General features: G+C 39.1%; 4 protein-coding genes across 4 annotated transcripts; all 4 read left to right on the plus strand.

Annotated features, from left to right (window-relative positions):
* The first annotated feature begins 364 nt into the window (after window positions 1–364).
* Window positions 365–1,683, plus strand: uts2d (urotensin 2 domain containing). The gene is made up of 5 exons (XM_042417862.1): window positions 365–581; window positions 834–938; window positions 1,018–1,055; window positions 1,291–1,381; window positions 1,486–1,683. Exons 1-5 carry the CDS (start codon window positions 482–484, stop codon window positions 1,509–1,511), a joined length of 360 nt encoding a protein of 119 aa, XP_042273796.1. The 5' UTR covers window positions 365–481; the 3' UTR covers window positions 1,512–1,683.
* A 2,391-nt stretch (window positions 1,684–4,074) lies between these two features.
* LOC121900541 (platelet glycoprotein V) lies at window positions 4,075–6,021 on the plus strand. The gene is made up of 2 exons (XM_042416953.1): window positions 4,075–5,539; window positions 5,603–6,021. Exons 1-2 carry the CDS (start codon window positions 4,075–4,077, stop codon window positions 6,019–6,021), a joined length of 1,884 nt encoding a protein of 627 aa, XP_042272887.1.
* A 4,017-nt stretch (window positions 6,022–10,038) lies between these two features.
* On the plus strand, window positions 10,039–15,154 carry lrrc15 (leucine rich repeat containing 15). Its single transcript, XM_042415542.1, has 2 exons — window positions 10,039–10,082; window positions 12,803–15,154. The coding sequence occupies exon 2, from the start codon at window positions 12,810–12,812 to the stop codon at window positions 14,520–14,522; it is 1,713 nt and encodes a 570-aa protein (XP_042271476.1). The 5' UTR covers window positions 10,039–10,082; window positions 12,803–12,809; the 3' UTR covers window positions 14,523–15,154.
* Window positions 15,155–16,294: 1,140 nt separating this feature from the next.
* LOC121900542 (leucine-rich repeat-containing protein 15) lies at window positions 16,295–18,792 on the plus strand. The gene is made up of 2 exons (XM_042416955.1): window positions 16,295–16,418; window positions 16,612–18,792. Exon 2 carries the CDS (start codon window positions 16,621–16,623, stop codon window positions 18,790–18,792), a length of 2,172 nt encoding a protein of 723 aa, XP_042272889.1. The 5' UTR covers window positions 16,295–16,418; window positions 16,612–16,620.
* The last annotated feature ends 1,927 nt before the right edge of the window (window positions 18,793–20,719 follow it).

Raw genomic sequence — 20,719 nt, forward strand, 5'->3', positions numbered from 1 at the left:
TTGTGGAGCTCATCTCCGTCTATGATGCACTTACGGCCTGAGTCAATTTACTTCCCCCCTCTTTCCCCAGACCAACACGCTCCTGTGTATCTATTTAAAGAAGCAATTAATGTAAAAGAAAAAGACTTGCATGTGCCAAGAACATTTTTGTTCTGGTTTCTCATAACTAACGGGCTGATTGATAACTTCCTCTCTCTGTTTGATTTGCCTGTGTCAGAGTGATGTAGGGTTACTGGCCTTGCCTACGTCAGATCACCGTATTTCAGTCAGACGTTCCGTGGCCCTAGTGAAAAGGTGGCCTATTGACGAAACCCACGATGACGAGCTATTGATTTAGTACACAAAGGGGTTGACTGGCCCCTCCTCCCAGCCCCTGAAAGGATAAATATATTGACGGGATGGACACAAGGCAGTGGATTTCTTGCTTTGCTTGAGGGAGAGCTTATAGTGCAGCGTTTGTTTGGGACCATACTTGAGTGCCATGGATAGGGTTACAGTTATGAACTACTGCTTAGGACTCCTGGGTTTGTTACTACTGCAGGGAGTGCTAAATGTGGAGGGAAGGAGCATATTTAACACAGGTGAGTGTGCAAAAATGGAATCCATTTAGGTCTGCGTACAATGATTTCTGAGGGTGCTGCTTGCAACTATACTGCATCCTTTACACTAGTGCCATCAGTAGTTTAGTTTTAATCAACGGTTTTGCCAAAATGCAACAGGTTAAGAAGTGATTTCCAACTTTGAAATGGTATTAATGTGACTTAATTTTCTGTGACTGTTTTGTGATATTTGTGGTGTTTAAAATTGCATTTTTATTTGTTTTGCATGTACAGGAAACCATGTTTTTAATCCCAAGGAAGACACAGACGCCCAGAACAAGATTCTTGCACTGCTACTACACAAAAGCTTAATTCCTGTTGAAAAGGACGATCCTCTAGGTGAGAGTTTATGTAAAAAAAATGCTCAAACTAAAATAAGCAATACAAAATCTTACTTAGGTGTTTTTTCTATCCGCAGGTCTTGAGCTGGCCAATAAATTAGCTGAATTAGAGGAGGTAAGGTCACTTTGGCAGGAAACCTATCATGATTTCCTATTGTCTAAATTTATTGTGTTTGCATATAAAGCGAATGTGGGCATCTTGTTTCAATTTCTCAAAAAATGTTCAAAAGAAATTCTCGGTAGACAAGAGACACCAAATGAGAGCCTGTTACACTTGAACAGATGGTGCATTGATACTGAGATGATGGCTACCTGTCTCGGTGTGATTAAATTCTGATCTCTTCTTGAAGCTACAGGCACTGAGGGAGGACCTGGAACTGGAGCGGGAGATCACAGCCAATTTAGCAGAAGGCAAACCCATAACTCAGAAGAGGGGTGAACGTAAGTTGGATTCATTACCTCTGGATTTATATGTCACTTTTGCAGTAGGAATATTCTGCATGTAAGACGTCACACTACAAGTCTATGTCTCCTTTCGTCTGCAGCTTGCTTCTGGAAGTACTGTGTGTGAGGACGATGCAAGAGGACGAGGTCCACTGTGAAATCTTGCTGCAAAGCCCAACATAGCCTTAAGAATCACAACACCAGTAATTTAATCACACTGTATTTATTCTAGCAATATAGAGTTGTACCATAATCAATGTCATCAATAAATATTTCATTTCCACTGCGCTGAGGTGCTCTCATGAGAGGTCTAAGGACTGCGGCTGTATATCTTTGATCTGTAAATAACCTACTGCTCACTGGAAATACTTGAGGGTCACATATGACAACTGTACTTGACTTCAAAGAATTAATATTATCTTACCAGGGACTTTAATTGCCCGCTGCTTGTGTTTATGTCGCTCTCTTGTGGCAGAACTGGGCATAATGTTTTTTTGTACCACTTCCAACACACATCACATCTGTCACTGCTTTTAAAAATGCTCTTCATTTTACAAAATGAATAAAATTATAACGTTAATCTGTAGTTTTCGAAGTGTTTTGTTTTTTAAAAGATCTTTGGAGAAAATGATTGGAGATGAAAACAATTTTTGCTCTCAAAAACAGTACATTGATAATATCACTGAACAACATATTAAAATTCTTAACGTTCATAGCTACCTTAAACCTTTAAACTGTGGGAATAAGTGTTTGAGTAAAGGAATGTGGCATGTGGTGCACATCTGCAGTGATGGGTGAATTACTGTACAGTGAAGTTCATTTGATGGGATCTTTTAGATGAGGGTGACAAAGCTGAGTCACACACAGGCTTAGTCTAAATAATGGGAGCGCTGCTGTGAAAAGACCTGAATCACACAGTACATGATGAGCAGAGGAAGCCTCAGGGAAACCAGACTGCATGTGACGTGGATCAGCATTCACAGTCTCACAACAGTAGCATCAAAGATTGGGATGACTTTTGCTGTGAGTCAGAGTCCTTTGCAGTAATGTTTTCAGAAATGACTAATGCACTTCCACACCAAATATTCACATACATATCAGCATATAACACATGCAGTATGTTTGTGCATGTAATACAAAATGTGAAATAAAAATATGCAATATATAGTGAAGATAACATTCACTGGTCACTTCCAGAGTACATTTTCCTTTTTTCATTTTAAATTTTGAAAGGAAAGAAGCTTTCCATAGTATAATAATAGGCTGTTATAATAGCACTACTACAAGGACTTTATTTTCTGTCACCATTTTAATTTAGTATATGTCACTCACTTAGTACGACTTTATGTAATACCTAAAACTTATATTTATTTCTGCTCCTGTGTGACATGTTTAGCCAGTATTATGTATCTGAAGAAATACTGGACTGTTTACCAGAAGAACATTTCCTAAATGACACCTCGGTATTACTACATCATTTTCAGCAGCTTAAAGCAACACACACTCACTGAGTTTTCCTATCACAATTAAGTCTCTGAAGACTTAAAAGAAAAAAAAACTGAGAATGGGAGAGAAACTGTCATAGTGCTTTACAGAGTGATAAAACAGTAAAACAGTAAAAATAATACTTAAAAAAACAGTAAAGTTATCTTAATTCTTTTCTTTTCCAAAACATTCTAACTGTCTTGCTACAGACAAGGGTGTTATCTGTTTCAGGAGGCAGAATGGAGTCAGACCACTCTGTCAAGATAAGTCCGACAGGAAATGAACCAGCATCCTGTGTGTCACTCATGCTGTATAGTAGTAAAACACACAACATCATGTCAAGTCAAGTTTTTACATGGCCAAATATCACACACAGTGGGCTTTTACTGTTCCTGACCAAGCCAATACACTCCAAGAATACAAGAAAAAAAACATGCAAAAAACATAGCATATAGGAAAATAAAATTACAGAAACTACTGGAAAGGCAATTCAGACAAAAAACCCTCCCAACTGCTGTGGATAGGTAGGACATTGGCAGTTACAAAAGTTGTAACAGTTAGTAAAAATACCCATAAAATCATAATCCAATATGATTATAATGGGTCCAAGAGTGATTTAATATATTCATTATTAAGAAGTACAATAAAATATATACAAGCATAGGGTCCAGTTTCTTCATATTGTACAAAGTCTACGGTTGGTGATACAGGGAGTTACAGTACAGTCACTGGTTGAGGTAGTATAAGAGACGTGTAGTGTGATGGATGACTTTTGGGTGGGCTTCTTGGTGGAGAAGGGTAACTTGATAGGCAGATGTGTCCATCTCTTTCAGACAGTTCCAGCCCCAAAAACAACACAGAGCATGCAGCAATAAGATCATAACATCGAAGGGACAATGATGGATTCTAACTTGAGAGGTCAGTAGAATATTTAACTTGTTTTAAAGTCATTTTAGCCACAGATTGGCAAAGAAGACACACAAGTTAAATGTTAAAAAATTTACTTTTTTGACAATTATTCTGAGAGAACTATGTCAAGATTTGAGTTTCAGATTAATATTAAAATTTGACTTGATAAAATCCGAGTTGAACAAGAATGTTGGCCTTTTGGATAAACTGAAGATTAACACACTGCTATTTTAATTTCACATGTAATCTCACATGTCAAAATGTGCCTTTATTTCAACTGTGCAGGCACCTTGCAAATGATACCCCTCATCCTCCTAACACTGCCACACCTCACCTGCAGCATGATTTGCCCCAGCAGCTGCTGGTGCAATTTTAAAGGTGCTGTCGTGTGTGTTGGTCACATCATCACCGACATACCGAAGGACATGCCTGTTCACACATACCTGCTGCAGCTCAATGACACAAATATGAATGTCATAAATGAGCGGAGCCTGGAAAACCTGGACCTACTGTTGCGCTTTAGTCTAACTCACAGCCATCTACACACCATCCATCCCCAGGCCTTCCACATTGCTCCACAGCTCATGTCTGTCAAGCTGTCGTCCAACGATCTCTCTACTCTTCCTGCTCAAGTTTTCAGTCCACTGACCACTATCGAGCAGCTCCATTTAGATGGGAACCAGTTGGAGACCATTGCTAAAGATATGTTTGACGGATTTGTGGGGTTGTTGGATCTGGACCTGAGCCGCAACAAACTGACTAGTCTTGCTTCAGATGTTTTCGATGGACTGACCAACCTCACCTTTCTGAACCTTGGCAGGAACTCCATAAAAAAGTTTCCTCCTACCATCTTTCACTCCTTGACTAAACTTCGCCAGCTGATGATCTATAACAACGAGCTAGAGGAGTTAGAAGATGGGATCTTTGACGGACTTGTCAACCTTGAGGAGCTAAAAATCCACCATAACCAGATTGCCAGTCTTCCACCTCAGGTGTTCTGGTCACTGAGGAACCTGAATATCCTAACTCTATCCTCCAATCAACTTCAGGCTATCCCAGACAAGAGCTTCTACAACATGCCAAAGTTGAACAAGCTTACCCTTTACAACAACCCCCTATTGTCTCTGCCGGAACAGCTGATGGGCCACATGCCAGACATGAGAGAATTTTATCTGTATGCCACTAACCTCACCACTGTTCCTGGAAATTTGTTTGCTAATATGTCAGGGCTGCAGATGCTTAACTTCCATTTAAATGACAAGCTGAGGGAGTTGCCATCAGACCTCTTCTGCTGCCTTCCCAACCTCAAGAAACTCTCCCTGAAATCCAATGACCTCCAGCACCTCCACCCACATCTCTTCTCCAGACTAACCACACTGGCCATATTGTTTCTCAATGACAATAAGCTTCAGAGCCTACCAAACAACATATTTCAGGGCCTTAGAGGGCTTTTGTCAATGGATTTGAAGAAAAACAATCTCAAGACTCTTCCAGGAGATGTTTTCTTGTTAAATACAGCTTTGACGAGTCTTACTCTGAGTTACAACCCTTGGGACTGCACTTGTAGTATCAGAGGTATTGCAAGATGGATAAGACTTAATGAGCATGTGGTTCTTGACAAAGAATATGTGAAGTGCTATAGTCCGATGCACCAATTAGATCGCACCCTTGGCTCTCTGCGTGATGAGGAGTTCAACTTTTGTGATGTTACAACAGTCACTACAAGTTACTTTCCAACACAAACTAACACACACAAGCAAAATCAACCATTCGACACCTTTACAACCATCGGAGAAACATCAACTGTAACATCAATGACGACACCATCAACAACAACATCACCCACTCCAAGAGCAACCCAACCAATCACCACCACCCGCAGAACCACTCCACCTACAACACAGGCCAGGACCCTAACAACATCCCTCCACACTCTAACCACTGCCCAACTTGATGAAGAGTTTCTTTCCACTACTGAGATTCCCGCACCTTATTACATGTCACCTCCTTTCTATGACAAATTGGTGGTTGAACAGGGGCCTGAGTTTATTCACCACAACCATAACAAGGGCTGGGTGTATGTGTGGTTTCTGCCCTCAGATACGACTTTGACTGCATTCCTCCTGTTTTGTCACATCCTTCTTGTGGTCACGGGCTTGCTGCTCATTCTTACTGCCATTTATGGTATGTATCGCCTCAGCGAGACCATGGAAGAGATCAAGGCTGAGCGTGCACAAATTTAAGGGTAACAAAACATGTTACCAAGATAAACTGTCCTTTTCCCAACGCTGAAGTTTATACAAAACATATACATTAGGTGTTAATTTTCTTAGTGTATTTCCTAGTGTTACTTTAGGACAGAAGGACTGATAGATAAAGATGTTCCAGAAATCTTTCCTTAGCAACATTATTAATTTTCCTCCATCAAGAATGATGTCATTATTTTAAGACAGCAAAAAATGACAATATAATGATATACTATGTTAAGCTTTAAAAAAAGAGATATTGATAATGTAAGCAAATAATTATTACAAATTGTTTATTTATAATTTTATAATATAATGTAACTTCTTAAATGAACATTATCAACTGAAACTTTCTTTTGCTCTTTCTTTGTTCTCTCTCCTTCTCTGAAGGTTGAAGCTTACATATGATAACTAATACTGCATCTGCACATTTTCTGTTTATTTATCTGTTTTTCCTTCTGCAAAACCTAAAGTATGTAAAGTTACTGTAAGGTTTCCTAAAGCAGAGCCTCACTAATGTAGTCAACAGTAATCACAAGTAGTTTTGTGTGTATGTTTCCCTCTAGTGGTGTAAGCTTCAAACTATATGAAGAGGCACCACTGCTTAAAAAAAAAGCTTTATTTTTAATCACACAATAAAGTTCTAAATAAATCAATATCTTAAAAAAGTCAGTTTTTTCTTTAGTAGACCATGTTGGTAGATAGGAGATACTTATATATCTGTAGAAGATGATCATATTTCTTGCATGTAAGTATGAAGCTATGTCATGATGATGTTATTCAGCCTCCAGCTGGTTTCTATTAACATGTTACCAAAGCCACATGTTACATGCTAGAATCTGTCATTCTTAATTTTTACTGTTTTTTGTTTTTTCTTGCTCTGTTTATATTTCCATTAACTAAATGTAATACTATATTCAAGAAACCTTAATGTAGCTTTGTCTAGCACCGCCAGGTGTGATGGGGCCTACTCCTATGATTTGTATCAATAAATTGTATGTTATTTGCTATATGGATGTATGTAGCAATAAACCAACATCTACACACATTTAAATTGTGATATTTCACAAACTTGTGTTGGGGAACTAGTTGGAATTCAGAGAATCCCTTCTGTAAAAATCCATCTTCTCTTATCTTATCTGTATTTCTCTTCCTCAAATTGGAATGCCTGATAAGTGTGCTTTCCCAAAACATTGATCACATTTACGGGAAAATTATGTATCATCTTCGTAACAGCTTTTGCAACAGGAAGCTCAAGTTTTTTCAGATTTCACAAGGTCAAGGAGGAAAGTTACCTTTGAGATTACACTTTCTTTTACAAAACAACGATCTGTAATTTCAAAAGCCTCCATTACAAAACATTTACATAGTTGTGGTTCCGTATTTTTGGAGTGATCTGAGGTTTTTACAAGAGAACTTTGGAGATTATCAATGAAACTCATAAAAATAAGGTTACATTTGTCAATTGGTGTACATAATTATAGTAACACTGATCCTATTTAACATTGTTCACTGATGGCAAAACAACAGAGAATGTTCGACTGCTGGTCAAAAAAGCTTTTGACAGCCTTTAAACCTTTACAAAATGACAGCGGATGCCAGGAATTCCACGAGAAGTGATTGGACTTTAAAACAAACAGCAAACAAAAGAGGATGAATTGGTGAACAGCACCCAAGTTCATTGCTATGACAACCAGTGATTAGGCTTTTCCAGTAGGCTGAGCTCACACAACAGCGGGCATAAACTACCACACACACACACACACACACACACACACACACACACACACATACAGAGCGAGAGAGGGTGAGTGTGGGGAGAGGAAACTACTGTACTGCAGGGGTCACAAGGAGTATTTTACAGTGCAAAACAAGAGGGAGAAGTTAGTTGATTCACATGTGTATGATGTAACCTTTATTGTTCTGCAGGAAACTTATTCTGACCTGGTATTAAATGTTCAGAGGGATTTTCCATGGCACATTTGTGATTTTGATCTTGGGAGGGTCTTACGGTAGAACGATGGTCCTATTAGGTCCAGTAATTGATGTAAGAAAGTAATTCTGACATAAGCAATTCTTTTTTCTCAGGATAGCTACAATAACATTATGGTAATGTGCTTGTCTGTTTGTTTTCAATACTAATCAGATCACAAAACAGAGTTGTAAGTCTAGTTATGCCAAATTTACCTCTATGAAAATGTATTTCCAAAGCTTTTGGGGACAGTATACACTTATTACATATTACCATGGCTGTTACTGTAATTTAGGCTTTGCAAGCCCATCAGGCCAGTACTATTGCTACCTTTAATCTGTGACACTTGCCCATCTAATTGCAACACTCCTGGAGCAGAGTCAGTGCTTTTTAGGTATTGAAAAGCTCCTACAGTGTGAGTGAATGTGTACGTTTTTGGGAAGTGTGTGAGCTCACACGCAAAAATCTATCTTTTAAGAATTTCTGGGAAAAGGAAATACAACTTCATCCCTATCTGCTGACCTCTAACTGTTTGACCTCAACCACATGAGGACAAAGAATGGGAGCCTCTGTATGTCCAGTTTATCAGTGATGTGGACAAATACCTGTGTTATTAGGAATCAGACAGACTCGAAGTAAAGATCTGGCAACAATATGATTGTTCCCAACTTTTACTTTGAGTAAAGGCTTGATTCCCTCTGTATATCAATTGTATGCCAGTTCAAGTATAATTTTGTCAGCGTCATAATAAAGACTTCATGGTGGTTTTGTCAATCCTGCTGACTGCTATACATCACATCAGACAAAAACCACGTTTCTAGTGTGAGTTTTGTGAGCTGCAGCAACTGACTGTCTATATGTTACTGTAACTCCACCCTCACTATCTGGTTTCCGTTGTAAACGGGGAGTTTGTCGTTACGAAACATGGATTTACTTACAGCAACACAGGAATGTTAAAAGCGGTAGAGCACTCCTTGCACAACCCTCCTTTCACTGATTTACTGAAGAGCACAACATCTAAATCACACTGAATTTACATGAGCAGGTCCAGAAAAACCAAATACTCTAACTATATTTCCTGAACATATAACATTTTCAGAGCAAATGTAGTGTTGTATGTTTAATACTGAGGATGCTTGATTATTTGCATGATTTGGGATACAATCTGGATACAAACATAAGCTCTCTGCAACAGCAGGAAAAGCCTCATTACATAATTTCATTCAGTAATTGTCAGCATTTATAATCCTGCATATGCCTGCTTAGTGGTTCAAAACTGCAACAAGTGAGACTGAACACAAGCATGTGTGGTTATTTTCTGGATCATCTTGTGGTCTGTAACACCCTGGCAGTGGATTTGTGAACAAGTCCAACAATGCCAAGTGTCCAAAACATGCAAACATGCAAGAGATGTCCTGCAAAAGATGCGTGCAGTTGAAACTTTGCACACCCTCTCAAACAAGAAGTCACATACACATACAGAAAACAATATCACAAACAAAAAAAAGCACAAAAACCAAGTCTTTTGTCTTTAACCAAACCAAATTCTCACCCTCCCTGTAACCCTAACCTCTAACACAAAAATATCTCTTTTTCCTGGAAGAAGACACACACGTAGTTGCTGAAAACATAATTGAAAACAAATGGATCCTATGAGACCACACAAACATTTACTATACATGCATTTAAACAGTATAAACACAAATCCAGTGAAGACATAGAGTGACACCAGAGGGTGGGGCTTCCCCCTTACCCGATCCCCCACCACCACATTTAGCAAAAATGTGAGTGTGAGAAAGAAACAGAGTGGGCAGGGGGACAGCTGGGACGATGAACAGCGCTACTGAAGCCTCAGCAAAAGACCTGCAGATCTCATGAGCTCAGAGCTAAAAAAAAACAAAACTGATTGATGAAGGGAATCAAGTGATGACAAAGATCAGGAAAATGTGATGGTGTGAGAGTTCAGAGATCACTGGAAATTTTCATCAGAGGATTTGTGAAGCTGCGGAGGAAGGGAGGACACACATAAAAGATAACAACACCAACTCACAGTCTCTCTTCACTCAATCGTCAGCCACCACTGGAGGTAAGTTCTGCAAAACGGCATGCTGATGCAAAACGTCATCCTGTTTAACAGAGTGCTGATTGCTCAATATTACTAACGTACTTGTCAAGAAGATATTGGAAAGAATACATTAGAGAGCAAATGTATCATAAGGAAATAAGACAGTAAATTATAACAGCAATAATTGTGTGTAATATATGGTACTTCTATCTTAAAAAGATAACCTTCTGTACATCATTCAACTTTTGATTTTGCCAAATAATGAGATATTTCATTATTTTTACATATGAGTTTTCATATGTAAAACAGAATACTGCCTCGGATTCTGAATATGGACTAAAGTTAGGGAATGAGTGACTTTGTCTGTTTGGAAATGTGGTTTATTTTGGATAACTAGCGCTATGTCAGAGTGGCAATCAAAAATGTTTCATATATAACATGAATTAACTTCAGTGGCTTCCTTACTGAGTTTCTGCTCTCTGGCAGAACAGTTAACCTCTTTTCATGACAGACAAAGTGTTGATCCTTCAGCAATGGCAAGGGGAAAAAATCAAAGCAATTAATAATGGTGAACTGGAAATGCTTTAGACACTACACTGCGCAGCAGAACATTCCAGGTTGTCCCAGTAGTATCGGTTGGACTGGGACATTATAATATAAACCAGAGAGGAAATGTGGTTTAGCTGTCAAACAGGAATATTACTAAATTTTTTCTAGTACTTTTAGTTACTAAGTTTTTTTCTAAGTTTTTCCACTGGGGTACAAACAAGGGAAGGGGAATTCTATTCAGATATCACTTTACTCACTGGATATCTGACCTTTAGTTTGCTGGTAGTTGTGTAATCCCAGACTTAAATGTGAACATTCACCTTGCACATACACAGCTGTAAAGAAAAGAGAAGTGGGGATAATTATGAAACCAGTGGATATTGAAACACAAAACCTCAGGTCAACTCAGAAGAAGTTATCACAATTGTTATATTATAAGAGTTAGGGTTATTGTAGCAAAGGTAGCAGTAAGAGCGCTGGTAGGGTTGGAAATAAAGTGTTTTACTAGCAATGAAAACATTAATTTTCCTCTCACAGCAAGGACCCAGCACAACACCCTTTAATTGATTGCAGACACAAGTAAAAAATGTATGTATTTTACTGTTCTCAATCTCTGATGTGAAAAAAGAAAAGAAAAGAAAGAAAGAAAGAAAGAAAGAAAGAAAGAAAGAAAGAAAGAAAGAAAGAAAGAAAGAAAGAAAGAAAGAAAATAAATCTGGTACCTCTATGGCTGAGTTCATTTAAGGGACATATTGGCCTCTTTAGAAAATGACTTCCTTGGAAAGACTGTTTCTGCACCCTAATACACCGCAGCTACTGAGAAACAACTCATGCTTGCCAAACTTAAGTCGCACAACTTTAAATGGATTTCTACGAAGAAGTAGGTCATTTTGTTGGCACAGCTTTGTCCTTGGAGCCTCATGTGCCATAACAAACAGTGAGCACAGCCTCGGCCTTAAAGATTTGCAGTCTGTCATATTGAGATATAGACAGAAATCATTTTGCTTGTGGCAGCAACCTAAACATCATCTCCATATCAAATGAGGATATGCTCAGCAATCTTGAGATTCACTGTTAAAAACAAACTTTTTGAACAGCTGCTGAATTGCCAAATAAATGGTTTTAATTCCAAAGGCTGCTGAGAAAGGTTATTAAACAGTTAAGTACTACAACAGTGGATCAGAAATGTATAAAAATATGTTCTGTCTGGTTAAAACAGGAATGCTGAGGCTGAAACAAGTAGGCACTGTTACTAATTAAAGTTGCCCTCAGTATAACCGCTTTGTTATGGTAGTGATTTAGAGAATCTCTTTTGTGGCTGTGTGAGCAACAACAGGAGAAAAAAAAACAGACCACAATCTCTTCTTTTACTTCCCTGGAAACTAACAACAATTGTAAATCAAATCACAGTATCACAGAATGCTGTGGTATAGTTAAAACATAACAAATGCAGTAGTCCTCCTTATTGCTTGAGAATTGGGAATTACTTTTTAGAGTTGTGAACATTGATGTTTTGTGGTAAATTGCAGTGTTTCATCTCCATTGTTTTGTGTTTCTGCCACTTTAGTAGCATTTTTTTAAGACTTATCAGCTTGTAGCCAGCTTTAGACTGAGGTACCGGCATAAACCTGTGCATAGCTTAGTAATGGATTAAAGGGGTACCCCCACAATTTAGTACTGCACTTCAATAGAGTTGGTGGACTTGCAAAAGACAGAATTTTAAAAAATAACAAATTAAGCAGCAGAAACCAACAATACCTGACTTTTAGTCCCTGATATGGGTCAAGCTCCAAAAACACAGGGTTTCCCATAATGCAACTTGTTACCATCTTTTGCTAGGCCTCCTCTGCCTGGTAAACACGCGTCTTTCAAACTCAACACCCCAGTTTGTAAGACAGACTTTCTTTCAAAAATGTGTAGTCTCTATGCCAAAAATCACTCTTGTAATGTAACTTGAGTATTTTTTATTAAATGTTCAGAGCCACATAGGATATAAAAAAACTTCAGCTGAAAAAGAGTAGTGACCAGTTAATTGACTTTAACATGTAAAATTGGTGGAGTGCCCCTTTAAGGACAAAAAGGGATGTTTAGTATATAATGATTATGACTATGTTCACAAAGACCTTAGTGTAAATCTATTACAGGACTCATAACCAACCTTAACTGCAACATAGCTGTTTCTTCTGTTCCAGGGAAATAATGGACCTGCCACTGACCCTTCATGTGCTCCTACTTCTCTGTTCCCTCAACGCTGTTGTTTGGGCGTGTCCGGATGGATGCAAATGTCAAGGAACCAAAATCCTCTGTGGTGGCCTCTCAAACTTCCCCACAGTGGTGCCCTCGTCTACAACTGAGCTCTATTTCTCGAATTGCAGTTTCTATTCTCTGAAATCAGAAGACCTGACTGATTTCTCTAATGCCCTTGGCATCTTTGTGGTTAAGGACACTGTTTTGAGGGAAGTGCGCCCTGGCACGTTTGACTCCACTCCGAACATAGGTGTCTTAATTTTTACTGGCACCGAATTGCAAGATCTACCAGAGGCCTTGTTCCAAAATCTTCAGAAGGTTGAGAATCTGAATCTGAAGAGCAATAAGCTACTGGTACTCCGCCCAAACTGGTTCTTACCATTGACAGATCTGAAATTCCTTGACCTCACTATGAACCTTTTCACTTCTATACCTGTGGAAACTTTTCACCCTCTTACTGAGTTGCAATACCTTTATCTTGCTGGAAACAACATCAGTCAACTATCTAGAGAGACATTCAAAGGTCTGTCTGAGCTGAAAACCTTACGACTCAACAAAAATTCACTACAAGAAATCCCCAGTGGCAGTTTGGATGATCTTGCAAACCTGGAGGAACTATCCCTACAAGATAATCTAATCACTCATCTCCACCATGACCTGTTCTCCAAGACTCAGAAACTCCACAAGCTCTTCCTTTCCAAAAACAGGATCACATCTCTTCCACAAGGGATCTTCTTAAACCTGCCCCTCCTCTCCCAGATGTCCCTGTATGAAAACCATCTGGATAGTCTTGGTCCAGGGGTGTTTGGGCCCATGGCCCTGCAGGAGCTGTGGCTGTATGACAACAAGATAAGTCGTGTGGAGGATGACACATTCAGGAACCTGACTCAATTGCGTCTCCTGGTGCTCAGTCGCAACCAGATTAACTATGTATCCGCTGGGGCCTTTAGAGGGTTGGAGAAGCTGGGGGAGATATCGCTTCACACCAATCTGCTCACAACCCTGCAAGCTGGGACTTTCCAAGGTCTCCCCAACTTGGTCAACATTTCCTTGGAGCACAATTTCATCAGCTCTCTCCCTTTGGGTTTCCTCCAAGGCCTGAGCCACCTGGGCCAGATTGACCTGCAAGACAACGCCCTTCCCAACCTGCCACAGGAAAGTCTAGATTCTCTCTCTGTGGCAGAGGAGATACTTCTTCAGCAGAACCCTTGGAGGTGTGACAAGGATATTCTGCCACTTAGGGACTGGCTAAGAAAGAACCCATCCAAGACCAACCACACCCTTGTAGTGTGTGAAACACCCCACAGTCTAGATGGTGAGGTGATTGCTCTGCTGCCAGATGAGAACCTGATGGCTCTCAGCTCTACTGAGCAGCCTGTGTTGACTTCAACAGAGAAAAGGAGAAAACCCAACACCCCTCCGGCCAGACGAAGCACTTCCTCACCTGCAGTCAAGACCACACCCACCTCAGAGTATGAGGAGGTCACCAGCGGTGGGCAGGGGGAAGAGGGAATGGTTTCTAATGATACTTCGATAATCTTCATTGTAATTGCAGTAGTGTCCACTGTCATCATTAGCACTGTCATCATCAGCTGTGTGTGCTGGAGGAGAAACAAGAGAGGCCGGGGAAATATAGGCCGCAGGAATAAGAACTCTGTGCTGTAGACGAGACCACCGAACATCAGCAATTCAAGAACTTTAAAAGCCAAGGGAAACTCACTGATTACTGTGGTTTACTTGGAAAATGTGCAGCACAGAGTTGATTTTTAGTCTCAAAGGCATCAAAAGAACTACTTCAGCTCCATTCAGAAGCATCAACAAGAAAAACAAATAAACAGATTTGCTTTTGAATTCATTTGTTCTCAATGTTTAATCATCAAATTTACCAGCCAGTATTTCTCTTCCAGGGGGCTGTAAAAACAGAATGGACATTATGTACTAACTGTAAAAATCCACCTTGCCATGTTGTGTGAAAACTTGGATATTTTGGTGAACGTGAACTGAAGCAGGGTACTTCTTTTAGTGAAATTAAGACTCCATTCAGTACTCTGTTCAATAGTTTTGAAAAACTCATTTTTTATTTTTCAATATTAATAAATGCAGTTTGATGATGACTTTTTGTGCTAACAACAACACATTTAGGGAACAGTTTTACTTATTTGCAAAATGGCTGTCAATAAAAAAAATCTGATTTTATTTTGACTCCTCTGTAACTCAATTCATCCAATGTTTTAAACACAATGCAAAATGTTACTATACATTGAATAAATGCACTACTTTTAGTGGGAGTAATCTTACATTGTCTTAATCATTTACTCATTTACTTAGCAATTCATTGTGTAACATGCAAATATGTAAACTTCATCTCCCTGAATATGAGATAAAATTATGGCTAAGTTTTTGTAGGATGCCAATCCTATAGTGATCACTGAGAATTCACAACATTTTGTAATCACCAATATGTTTCTGACTGTGTTAATTGTGCCAACTGAGTTTGTGGAAAGTCCACAAAAGGGGATATGGTGAAGGAAAGGAAGCTCAGCATGATACTGTACCACAGACGTCTGTGATTAAATTCACATCAATCTGTGTCTGTGTGAGGCAGCAAGACTTGTGTGTAATGGTGTACAATTAACAACGGTGATAACTTCAGACACTACCTGATGTCAATTTTCCTCTTGATGAAATTAATTCTATTTGACAGACTGCCATCTAATGGGATTCACTCAGAATAATGTTTGAAAACATTCTGGATAAAATCCCAAAATCCCACCCTTTGCTTTTACTGTACTTACTTACAAGGAACAGACAAAACAAATGAGTCACAAATGTTGCACCATGTGTCTAATTGTTGCCTAAAAATTTTTCTAGTAAGGAAATTAAAACATAAGAAAGAAGTTAAACCGGGAGAACATCAAGGATATTCTAATGTTTACTTTATTGCTACTCTTCCTGATGTGGATACAGACCCATATTTTAAAATGACAAAATGTTTACATACCACAAAGTATGTTAATGTTTAGAGTATGTGAAAGAATGATGAATATTCAAGCTTTTTAAACAGATGTGTTGTTTAGACTACGGTTACACTACTAGATGAATAACATAACACATGTAACACTTTCAATGGTAGGTATTGCAGTCTTATTTACTAAGTCAATGGTGAAAGCTTCACCATCCATCCAATTTAAATTTAGGAAAATTTCAATTTACATTCTGATCATTTAAATGCAGTGATGGCAGAATTTTATTTACTTTATTAACCAGAATATTGAAGTGGTTCATATGTAAGTGATTGTAAGAAATTAGACATATCAGTTCGGTAATCTTGGAGCCTCGCTGCAGAGCACTGTAGTAATTGGCTGAAACATTAAAAACCTCCCTCCCTGCTCTTATCTCAGGCTGCAGAAGCATGTTACACCACGCCTCACATGGGATGCAACATACTACAGGCCTGCTGACCAACATTGATATAGAAGATAACTAATGAGACTGCGCTTGTTTATGTTTCCTCACTGCTGTAACAACCTTCTGCTTCATCCTGGGACAGGAAATAATCAGGTAGGCAAATGCTTTTTTGGCATTTGACTTTAACAGCACATAGATTTAATCATAAATTGACACAGCAAAGCTACTATATAAAGTATATGGTGTTATTGTTAATTTATCACAAGAAAAAAAATAAGGTCAAAATTTAATGTGCTCAATTTTATATAAGTTATACATCATTGCAAAATTGTTCTTCTTTTCATAGTGAGTAAACATGAGAAGAGGAGAAATCATCATTCTTTTTATGTCTTTACTATTTGACTCTGCATTGACTCAAAACAACTGTGAAAAGGAGGGATCCTGTGAGAACCAACTTGTTTTGGGTGCAGATATAACAGAAATTCCACGCGATCTGAGAGCAGATGTGACAGAGGTTTTCTTTGTGGAAAGCAACATCAAAACAATCCCCAAAGATGCCTTTGTTGGAAACTCCCAGCTAGAGAAGGTGGAATTCATTAACACTAAAACAGAATTTATTGAACCAGGTGCCTTTGAAGGTCTGGTAAACGTCAAGCATATTGAGATCTCCAGCAATCCATTAACTTCAATACCAGTGGGGGTCTTTAAAGACCTCAGCAACCTGGAGAGACTTATACTAAAGCTCAACAACCTCCGTAATCTTGAAAATGGCATGTTTGAGGACCTTAAAAATTTAAGTGAGCTCCAGTTACATGGGAACCAGATTGACTCAATTGAAGATGGGACTTTTGATGGTCTTGAGAATCTTGAACTCCTCCATTTAGCTAAAAACAATCTCTCAGCTGTATCCGTTGACTGGTTCTCAAACCTAAACAAACTGGCAATACTACGGCTTTACGAAAATCAACTGTCCTCCATTCCAGAGGACATTTTTCAGAATTTGCCAAACTTGAAGGAAATTGCCTTGAATACGAACAAAATAACAGAATTATCACCAAATCAATTCCCACATAAAGACAAACTGACTAAGCTGCTTTTGGACAATAACCTTCTGACTGGTTTACCTCCAGAATTTTTTGTTGGCTTCCCACAGCTTAAATCGCTGACCCTACATAGGAATGAACTGAGTAGTCTACCACCAGTGCTTTTTGGAGAAATGCCTAAATTGACTGACCTTAGCCTTAGTCAAAACAGTCTTAGCATTCTTCCTGAGGGAATATTCAGCCCTCTGAAGAAACTGAAGAAGCTAGATCTGTCTAAAAATCACTTTGTCACTTTGTCTGCCGAGCACTTTGAGGGCCCTGAGAAGCTCCTAGTGCTGAATCTCCTGAACAACACGATAAAGTCACTGGATGGAGATGTGTTTGAAAAGCTACAATCACTGACGACACTAGATCTACGTCACAACAACCTCCAGACACTTCCTGGAGATATTTTTGAGCCATTAGGGAAACTCAGAAAGCTTTACCTCAGTGACAACCCTTGGCGCTGTGACTGTAATCTGATAGATTTTTACCACTGGATAAAGGCAAACTCACCCAAGATTGAATTAAAATATCCTGTGGTTTGTGAGTATCCAGATGATCTAAAAGGACAGGAAATCAAATCATTAACAGAGGATCAATTTATTTGCCCCACCACAACTCCCACAACCACCACAACACTCCCAACTACAGAACCAACAACCACCATCCTTACTACTACAAAACCTCCTCCTACAACACCAACTACCACTTTGCCAACCACCACTACACCTCCCACAACCACCACACCCACCACTACATCTTTCACAATCACCACACCCACCACCACACTTCCCACAACCACCACATCCACCACTACACTTCCCACAACCACCACATCCACCACTACACTCCCAACAACAGAATCAACACCAACAACCATTACTCTGACAACAACCACACCCACAACAGCTGTAGCCACTACACTCACAACCATTTTAACAACGTCACCTACCACCTCTGTGAGAACAACTGCACAAACAACCACTACAACAACGGCTACAACCACAACAATTAGAACAACTACACCCACAACTGCTATGACAACAATCCCACCCACAACCACGATACCAACAAGTACACCCACAACCACCATCCTCAGGACTACCCAACCAACCACCACCTGCAGAACGACACCCACTCCACTGACCACTCCGGTGATCTTCAATTGCCCCATGGAGCCAGCCACTAAGGAGCTATCAAATTCTTTTACATATCAGGACAGACCAAAACTTCAGCAGTGCAAATCTCAGGCGATGTTCTACATCACACTGCTGGTGGTGGAGATCACCTGCACACTGGTGCTGGCGAAGTTCACCCTTTCTCTTTACTACCTGCTGCAGCAACGGGAGAGGATGTACAACAGGGTCAAACTCACCCGCTTCTCCTACAGGAGAGATGTAATCCTTAGGCCTCTACGAGAGACAGAGACCCAAAGACTTTAAACAACTACGGCAATGTTCATAGGTTTTATCACCAAGACTGTTATGGGCTGGTAGCAGTCATGTGATCTGTCAAAGGATCCTCAGTTAAATTTTGAACCCCTACTTGCTCAGATAATGGGAAACATAATATATATAGAAGAGACAGAGGGATCCAAACATATGGAAAATCTGGAATTGTACATTTTGATGGAGCTATGCAGGTACTTTGCCTTTTCTTGAACCTGCAAAAACTGATTTTTTGGCCACTTGGGGGCAGCAGTAACAAGCTGTAAACACAATATTGACATATTTTCATCTTCTGAAGTTCATCGGCGAACTTGTTAGCAAACATATGTCTATCTTGGCTAAATATCCTGCAGATATGATGCAATATTAGTTTGAAGTCGTGTTACTGGTCACTTAATGAATGTAAGTCCAACATTCACTCTCTTTCTCACTCTGTTTTTGGTTTCCATCAACTCCTGAGGGAAATATCTGTCTCTTTAGAGGCTAACTGCTTTACTGTTTACTAGCTTTTGCTAACTTTGTGTGTCTACCATTTGATGCTGAACAAGTTATATAAAGCAGGTTTTAGAGCTTTTTTGCTGAAAACAGCAGTCTGCTGCGTTTGGAAACAATGTTCATGAGTGCAGTGTGGACAGAACAGTAAAGCTGCATGCTGGAAAACCAAAACAAAGATCTGAAAGACACTAAAATACTCCATGGGACTGAGGGTAACTGCTAATGATAATTTTCTGCGGGTTCATAACTACAAGTAACCCCTTTCACATCATATAGTACATACTAATTTCATCCATTGATTAAAGCAGCTTTAAAGCTAAACTGTTCTAAACTAGCTTAACTGTAAACTCTAAGTACCAACTCTGAAACCACACATTGACTAAAATTCTGGAAAATTAAAATTGTTTGATAAAAATGTATGCTGTACATTTCTGATATAATCATGTTGTTGATCACTGGCATCAGAGTGTTGTTGGTTGAAGGTTGTATATGCCCTGTAGAAACATCTCATCTGGAATTATTTACTTTTCTGCTGTAAAGAATTTCGGAGAGAAATATAAGATGTGTTATAAACATAATGCATTGTGAAATGATTAAAAAACATCTTGTTGCAAATCTGTTTGTCTAATGTCTGAAATCCAGCACTTGGCCACAACAGACACACTCTTACAACAAGAGGAGTCAGAGATCCACAAGCCTTTTTTGAATAGGAGCTGAGGCAACTTTATCTAAAACAGTCTGGAATTGGTAAACATGTGTCTGCAATTATGATGATTTTCTAGTAGTCTGAATAAAATGTAATGGCCTGTTTCTAATTTTTGCAAGGTGAAATAGATCTTTACAGCAAAATAAATGAATCCCACAGGTAACAGATTCATGAAGTGGCTAAGTGGAAAACACTGAGCAGGAGTCTGGGACTGGGATTTGTGTTTGGTAGGGTTGTCTGCCTGATAGCTAAAGGTTAAATACATTAATTAGGCCTTTTATTAGGCAGTAGCACAGGAACAGACCAGTAGACCAGATTCATTAGCGTAGACTATGTGCGCAAATGTGAGAGTTTGTGTATGTGGGTGTGTGTGAAAGAGAGATAAAATTAAAAACTAAAATGTACTCTAGTAGATACTATTTGCTTCCTGACTGCTCCTGTAATTAAGTTGTATTTTCTAATGGTATAGCACCATGATAGCTGCGTCAGTGAACAATAACAGATCAGGTGAATGAGGTACCTTTAATTTTACAGTGCAGCCTTTTTTTATAAAAAGCCTTAAATGGATAAAATGGGCTTTGAGTCCCGACACTGTCCTCACCCCAAATACCATTAAAGCTCAGAGTCAGCACCTTATCCTCATAGTTACTGATTCATTTAAAATCCATTGTGCTGAAATAGAGCCAAAACAATGAAAAACATATCACTGCTCTAAAATAT

The sequence above is a fragment of the Thunnus maccoyii genome, chromosome 7 (assembly GCF_910596095.1).
Source record: "Thunnus maccoyii chromosome 7, fThuMac1.1, whole genome shotgun sequence".
Classification (NCBI taxonomy): domain Eukaryota; kingdom Metazoa; phylum Chordata; class Actinopteri; order Scombriformes; family Scombridae; genus Thunnus; species Thunnus maccoyii.